At 48.3% G+C, this 8,363-nt stretch overlaps 1 protein-coding gene across 1 annotated transcript in view; it reads right to left on the bottom strand.

The window, feature by feature from the left end:
* The window catches only part of Slc9a1 (solute carrier family 9 member A1), a 56,922-nt gene extending 48,565 nt beyond the window's left edge, over positions 1-8,357 (bottom strand). Inside the window, exon 1 of the mRNA XM_015485437.2 lies at positions 7,598-8,357. Within this exon, the coding sequence (XP_015340923.1) occupies positions 7,598-7,934 (337 nt within the window). The 5' untranslated portion in view covers positions 7,935-8,357. The remainder of the gene's footprint in view (positions 1-7,597) is intronic.
* Between the last annotated feature and the right edge of the window lie 6 nt (positions 8,358-8,363).

Raw genomic sequence — 8,363 nt, 5'->3', positions numbered from 1 at the left:
CCAAAAAAAAAAAAAAAAAAGTCAGATCCCTTGCTTCTCACCCCCTCCAAACTCCCCACTTCCATTTAGAAAGTTTTTCACTGTAACTTACTTCCCTGCATCTCCTGTCTCTTCTGGAAAGCCTACAACATGTGGAGGGAAAGTAAAAGCCCTCCACTTATAAAGTCTCCTGTTTCACAAACAAGGGCTATGAGAACGACTGTTCCATGTGACTGCAGCCCCCACACTCCTTCACAAAAATGCAGTGCACTTGCTGCTGATCCAGCCAGGACTCCAGACCACCCAACCCCTTCAGTTCTTTCCTCCCACAGGAGAAACTGGTGTCCCTCCTGACAACTGTGCAGGCTACCAATGTGGGTATGTCTGGTCATCTACTTTCTTCAAAGTTCCCCTGGACTGGGTGCATGCCTATAATATCAGCAACCTGGGAGGCCAAGGCAGAAGAATCCCAAGTTCAAGGCCAACCTCAGCAACTTAGGCCATAAATAACTTGGTGAGACTCTGTCTCAAAATAAAAAATGAGAGGTAGGGATATAGATCAGAGGCAAAGTATTCCTGAGTCCAATCCACTGGAAGGAAGGAAGGAAGGAAGGAAGGAAAGAGAAGAGAAGAGAAGAGAAGAGAGAGAAGAGAGTGAGCCAGAGTGCTTCCTCAGCAGCTCAGGAAGCTGAGACAAGAGAATGGCAAGTTCAAAGCTAGCCTCTGCAACTTAGCAAGGCTGTAAGCAACTTAGTAAGACCCTGTCGCAAAATAAGAAATAAAAGGGGCTGGAGTTGTGGCTCAGTGGTTAAGCACCCTTGGGTTCAATCCCTGGTACCAAAAAAAAAAAAAGGCCCCTTTGGATCTCTGGTTCCCCTGGATTCCTCCCCCACCTCTGTTTTTTTCTTTTTTTCTTTTTTTGGGTAGTGTTGGGGATTGAAACCAGGAGCACTCTACCACTAAGTTAGTTATATCCCCAATCCTTTTTATTTCTTATTTTTTTTAATATTTATTTTTTAGTTATTGTTGGATACAATATATTTAATTAATTTATTTATTTTTATATGGTGCTGAGGATCAAACCCAGGGCCTCACCTGTGCTAGGAGAGTGCTCTACCACTGAGCCACAACCCCAGCCCCTTATTTCTTATTTTGAGACAGGGTCTCACTAAATTGCCCAGACTGTCTTCACACAGTTGCCATCCTCCTGACTCAGCCTCCTGAGTAACTGAGATTACAGGCAGGAGCCACTATGCCCGGCCCCCTAGATCCTTACAATAACCCAGCATGTTAGCCAGGGAGGAAAAAGGATAAGGCCTTAGGTGAAATATCTAGGGATTGTGTCTTTTGCAAGTTACTTGCTAAGTGACATCAAGCAGGTCACAGTCCAAGACTGATTCCTGAGATGTAAAAAAAAAAAAAATTAAATCCTGTACACGCAAGGGTTTTGGAAACAAATTATAGCACTAATGGGAATGGCTACTCCTCCTGCCTTGTAGGGCTAAAGAAAGTTGTGCCACCTGCTCCCAACACAAAGGCTCCCTCTCAGGGGATCCTGCTGGGCCCTGAGGGTAACCAAGAGCAGCCCAGTACTGTTCCTGCTTAGGGATAAGAGGTCATAGTCATAAGATTCCCCCCCCCCTTCAATACATACACACAGCTTTATGACTTCCCTGCCTAAGAAGGGAAGAAACAAGCACTGGTTAGACAGCTAAGAGGCTACCAGCAGAAAGGTAGCAGGCAGGGTCTTCATCAAGAACCTGACCACATGATTTGTGCATATCCACAACAAATTCAGTGACAGAGGACAGGCCCAAAGCCAGGTGCAAAACACCTATAGCTTTCTCAGGCAGGGAGAGAGTTCCCACTGTGGACATCTGCCCACACCATAGAGGGAGCCCTACGGTCCCCAAGTGCAGGTGCTTTGGGCTGGGTACCACTCGGCACAGGGCCATGTACATCTGCTGAGAGCAATGTGAGAGGCAGGCCGCAGCTGCACCCCTCTAGGAGGCTGTGCCAATACTCGAACAGAAAATAAACAGCAGTTCAGCATCACTGAAGTTAACCCCTGAGCTGTTTCCTCATCTGCCAAACAGAGAGAGCCTTTATCTCCTAGAATTTTAGTAGGAATTAAATGAGATTACTCTTACAAAGTGCCTGACACTACTCTGCAGATACTCAATAAATGGTAATTATTATTAAAAACAACCCCCACCCCCAACGGGGGAGATGTCACAGGACAGGCTAGGCCTAATGCCAAAGCTGTGGATAAACAATAAGGGAGAAGGGTTCGGAGGAGAAAGGGAAAGCAATTGCTGCAGGCTACAGTGGGCTGGCAAGACCTCCCCAAAGGGGACTGCTATAGTTTGAATCTTAAATGTCCCCTAAGGGGCCATATGTTAAAGGTCCCAGAGTAGTGATATTGGGATGCTGTGGAAACTTTAAGAAAGTATAGGGCCTAGTGGGGATCTTCAGGTCACTGGGAGTGTGCCCTTGAAGGGGGACTGTGGGACCTCTGCCCTCATTTCCTTTTTTTTTTTTTTTTTGGTACTGAGGATCCTCAGCACGTTTTTTTTGTTGTTGTTGTTGTTTTTTAAGAGAAAGAGAGAGAGAGAGAGAGAATTTTAATATTTATTTTTTTGGTTTTCAGCAGACACAACATCTAGTATGTGGTGCTAAGGATCAAACCCGGGCCGCACGCATGCCAGGCGAGCGCGCTACCACTTGAGCCACATCCCCAGCCCCCCAGCACGATTTTATTTTTTATTTTGAGATAGTTCCATTAAGTTGCTTAGGGCCTTGCCAAACTGCTGAGGCTGCCCTCAAACCTGCGATCCCCCTGCCTCAGTCTCCCAAGCTACTGGCATTACAGGAGTGCACCACCGCACCTGGTCCTCTTCTCCTTTTTTTTTTTTTTTTTGGTGGTGCTGGGGATTAAATCCAGGGCCTTGTGCCATACGAGGCAGGCACTCTACCAACTGAGCTATATCCCCAGTCCCCGCTTTTCCTTCTTGACTATGAGGTAGGCAGTATTCATGCCACGATGTCCTGCCTCACCATAGGCCGAAAGCAACAAGGCCAACCAATCATGTATTGGAACCTCCAAAACCATGAGTTAAAGTCAAAACTTTTCTCTTTATAAGTTGATTATCTCAGTTATTTTGATATGGTGACAGAAAGTTAATTAACACAGGAAGGAAGCTTGTGAAAGTCACTATAGTGAACTTGGCAACCTCAAATCTATCTCCACCTCAGTCTTAGAAAGTGGAAACAGCACCTTCACCTCATTGATTCAAGAAATGATGTGCATGAACCCCACAGTCCACAGTCACCAAGAGACAGTGGCAGGGGTAGACAGCCCAGGGTTTCTGACCACATCTTCCCTTTATACCAGACCTGGATAAGCTCGGCTGGCTGAGACAGAGGAAAGGCAAACCTCACGGGTGCTCAGCTGAATGAAGTCCAGGCCATCTGCCCAAGCAAGGCTCTCCCGGTGCCCCGGTACTCCTGAAGACATGCATCCTGCCTGATCCTTTCCTCCCAAGCCTCAGCTGATCTCCCTCCCACCATGTTTTTTGTTTGTTTGTTTTTTAGTTGTTGATGGATCTTTATTTTATTTATTTATATGTGGTGCTGAGAATCAAACCCAGTGCCTCACACATGCTAGGCAAATACTCTTCCACTGAGCTACAGCCCCAGCCCATCCCTCCCACCACCTTGCAGCCAGGCAGTTGTTTTCCCAAAGAGAAAAAAGATGCCTCTTCCTTTATACTGAGTCTTGTCTGGGTTTTGTTTTGTTTGTACTGGGGATTAAATACAGTGGTGCTTTACCACCTAGCTACCTCCCTACATCTTGAGGCAGGGTCTTGCTAAATTTCTGCTGCTGGCCTCGAAGTCAGCATCTTCCTGCCTCAGCCTGCCAAGTTGCTGGGATTACGGTTGCTGGACTTCTTGAACAACTTCAAGGTGACCTTCAAGCTGTTTCTTCCTCTCTCTTTTTTCGAAGTGGGAGAGGCAAGCTCTAGCCTCATTTTTACTGGAAACCAGTTGCTGGACCTGATATCTATGCATGTGAAGTGGGCAACAATGACCTTATTTCCCCTGTGCACAGACTTCTTCTAAGGAGGAAATGACAGCATATATTTTACAAAGACCAAAACCAAAAATGCTATAAGATATAAAGGTACAAAAGAAGCCTTTTTTGTCCCTGTTCAGAAGACAAGATGAATACCTGCTTTATGGGCTTCTGTGCCTCTGCCAGGAGTTCCAGGTCAGGAATATGGACAAACAACATAGCGGGTGCTGCCAGTGGTGAGCTGGGTGAGGCTCTCCCTCAGAACAGCACTGCCTAGGAGTCAGGTGAACTGGGACAAAGCAGAATTCATGCAGGAGCCAAACCACAGTATGGGAAGCAGGTGGAGAATGGCCCTTAAGGCTTAGGGACATTCTCACACTTCTCCCAATACTCTAAATCTTCCTTGTGCCACCAGCCCCTCCCCATCAAGAAAAGACAAGAATCCCTGACTATCCTAGAGATTTTTTTAAAAGGCCCAGAGAAGGAAATGATTTGCCTAATGTCACCCCTTGAGTCCAAGTTAGTAGAGAATCCATAGGCATCTATTACTCTAGAATGGCAGCTCTGACCCTGCCCCTCCCACACCAGCCTCTGCAAGAAGGCTCCTTGAGGCTCTGCTCTGAGATTAGGATAGGAAGGAAAACTGCACACAGCACTTTCCATTCTTAAAGGAGGGGTACCTTGCAAGGGAGGCAGCTGCCAAAGCTGACAGAATGAGGACTTCAACCTAACTCCTGCCCACGCTGGGGTGTTGAGAGAATAGAGAATAGGTAAGACCCTGAAATAAGGTCCCAGGTATCTGACAGTGCAGAGAGCACGGCGTCAGCCCACTAGTCCTATTCCCCAAGGCAGTTGGTACCATCTCCCCTCCTCCCAGGGCCAGCTCTGGAAGACAGCTTAAAGGAAAGAATAGTCAGCTGGACACACCCAAAACCTTGAAACCTTAAGGAAGAAAATCCAGTGGCAACCTAGGATTAAGAGATTTGTGATCCTCTTGCCTTGCAGGAAGACTGTAAAGGGCAGGGTCATGTCTGCCTTATGTGGTTAAAATATTACAAGGGGCAGCTGCTGGTCACTGAGCCCTCCCTGTGTGTACAAAGTCAGTTTTATGTGGATTAATTAATGTCATCATCACATCAGTAGCACTATAGCTAGACAGCATTATTTCCTTTTTTTTTTTTTTTTTTTTGGTGCTGCAGATGGAACCCAGGGCCTTGGACATGCTAGGCAAGTGCTCTATCACTGAGCTACACCCCCAGCCTTTATTTCCCATTTTATGCATGGGGAAACTGAGGCTCAGACAGCATAAGTGGCAGAGTGGTAGCTGAATTCTACAATGCAACCTCAACTCTAACCTCAATTCTACAATACAAAGGTAAAGGGGGAAAAAAGAGGTGGGGGTCTGAACAGGAACCCTTCAGATCTTCTGGCCACCTTTCCCTCCACTCTCTTCCCCAGATGGCCAGATGCTAGTGCTCTTATTTTCAGAGGCAGGGGGAAAAAAAAAAATGCATTCCAAGCCAAAGACACAGACTTTTGGAACTGCAAAGGAGATCATACCAACCCTCCTCATTTTACAATGGGAAAACTGAGGCCCAAGGTTAAGTGACTTTGCCAGGATTTCACAGTGAGGGGAATGGCAGAAATGTCAGATCTAGAAAGGGTCATAAAGATCAACTGCCTGGTGTGGAAGCATGACTGGCCCAAGGTCACAAAGGGAAGATGGATGAGAAGCTGGGTTTCCGGACTTCAAGACTGATATCCTTGCCACAGCACCATCTCTGCTCTCCAGCTGCCCAGAGTCCTGGGCCCAGCACTCTGGTGGTGACAAAGCAGGCCAGACCCAGCCTGACCCTATTAGGTCAAGCCACGTCAGGCCTGCAGGCAGAAACTTCAGACTGCCTAGAGTGGAATCTCTGTGGTCATACTGTTGTCCCAGCAGCAGGCACTGAAACCCTCAGTGTAAGTGCCAGTCCCTAATGCCCCATACAATGCCAGGTGTAGTTGGAAGGTGAGGGAATTAGAGGGAGGAAGCAATTTATAGATAGCATTTGTGAGGTCTCTTCCTGGTCTCACACAAGCAAATGACATACCATGGTCACTTTAGTGTCTTACAACAAATTCAGACACAAGGTTTAATGCCTCAATTGATATGTTCAAACAGCAGTTAAGATTCTTGCCCATTGCACAAGTGAATCCTGCAGAAAAAGGCCCATGCTCTTCAAGGTCATGAATTTATGTCAGAATCAGTACACATGGTTCCCCTTGTCCAGTCCTTGATTTTTTCCAGGAAGCTGGCTACCATCAGAGTATAGGTGCTGATGGCCCAGCTCCATGACCAGGCCCCACCACTGTGACTGGCTCAGCACCAAAGCCCTGCACCAGGAAGCCAGCTCCTGGATCTATCAAAACAGAGGCACCAGTTCATTCCTGCAGCACGTCCCAGAGCCTGCCTCACACCAGCCTGGCATCAGCTCTCAGCTCCTGCATGTCCTTGGGATAGCTGGGAGGCTTCCTGCCAAGTCTCAAAACTCCCCAAGACCAATAAAAATCAGGCAAAGAGGGGAGCAGAGTCCCAGGACCTCATGTCTTCCATAGCTAGCTGGGAAGCAAAGGCAGCTTGCAAAGGCAGCTTGCAAAGCCCCCCTAGACATCTCTTCCAGGAATTTCTGGGCTACGCAGGCTCTGGGGAGTTCCACCAATCACCCAGCAGAACAGGGTGCTCAAGCTGGGCAGTGAGCCCAATTCTCCAGGAGGGACCTTTCAAAGTCTCTCCAGATCAGAACACCCCTAACCCTTCTCCCTATGCCTCTCCTATAAATAAGTGGCCAATATCAGCCCAGGCAGCACCTTGAGCAGAACCAGATACCAACCTGGGGTAAGCTGGGATCAGACCAAGCTTCAACCTCCTCCACTCTTACCACCCCCAAACAGCCTTCAGAAATTCTCATTAACTGTATAAAGGATGGCATTGCTGCCACCAGAAACTATCAGGTAACATCCTGGGGATCAAGGAAGGGGAGACTACGGGAACCCCTTATGTTCCTTGCACCCACGTCTCTGCTATACCCAAACTCTCAGATAGGCCAAGTAGAAATATACTCCATCCTGGGACACCCTCCAGTGAAGTAGGTAATAAATTGTACTGGATGCTGTTGACAGAGCAAAAAGTGTCACTTGCTAGAAGACACTTCTCTATGTCTCACACATAGCTGGATGCCTGGCTCTGGGTCTGGCTTATTCAGAGGAGACCTGCCAGGTCTGGAAGCCTTGCTGAAGATACCTAGTATCAAAAGTGTCCCATCCTTGAATCCTGCTCTCTCTCCCATGCACAATGGAGGTTCCAATCTTGACAGGCCTCAGAACAGAGGCCCAGAGCTGGAGTTTGAGAAAAACCAAGATGGCAGGGTGCAGGCTCCTGCTTTATAGGAGTAGTTCAGACCTGTAAATCCTGGGCAGCCTCAAATGGTAAGAGATGGGGCAAGAAGCTCACTTGTCTGGTGGCAGTGGCAGCGACAGTAGCATCAAGCAAATTGGACTTACCTATCTTCATAAGGCAGGCCAGCAGGATCCACAGAGAGATCTCGAAGGGTGTGCGAACATGTGGGTAGTCAATGCCCAGGACTGGAAAGGCCTTTCGCGGCTTCATGCCATGTTCGGTGACAGAATGGTTAACAGGGCGGCTCTCTGGATGGGGTGCCTCTGGTGGGGCAGTGGTGACATCCCCAATTGAGCGTTCCTGTGGTGGCTCAGACCCTCCGATGGTGCTGGCATGGCTCCTGAGAACAGGTAGTAGCCCCACCAAGGCCACCGCCACCAGCAAGGAGGGGAAGATCCGAAGCGAAGAGGGTCCCCAGAAACCAGACCACAAAAGCATCATGCTGCTCCCTCAGCCCAGAAGGCCTCGATCCTTAGTAAAGTGAGAATAAGACCTGGAGCATGGGTTGCAGGGAGGAAAGAGACTGGAGCAGTCTCTAGGAAAAGTTCATGTTTTAGAGAAGTATTTTCGTGGAAGCAGTCTTCTTGAGGGTGGAGAGAGGCGGGGTTTGCAACTGGACTCCGAACTGTGGGAAGAGGGACAAGGACCTAGAAGGGACCACAGAAGACCAAAAGGTCTGGAACTCCGGGCCAGGGAGAGGGGAATGGGAGGGACTGCACCCTAGGGAATAAGGAAGGGACAGGATAGGCTGGACCCCGGGCAAGGGAAAGGAAGAGGAAAGGAACTGGGGACCTTTGGCTGAGGAAAGTGACTGAGGCGCTGAGACTAGAGGAAGGGGTAGGGAACCTGAGCTAAAGGAAGAGGAGGAAG

Source organism: Marmota marmota, unplaced genomic scaffold (genome assembly GCF_001458135.2).
Source record: "Marmota marmota marmota unplaced genomic scaffold, marMar, whole genome shotgun sequence".
Classification (NCBI taxonomy): domain Eukaryota; kingdom Metazoa; phylum Chordata; class Mammalia; order Rodentia; family Sciuridae; genus Marmota; species Marmota marmota.
This window is presented reverse-complemented; position numbering and strand designations above follow the sequence as displayed.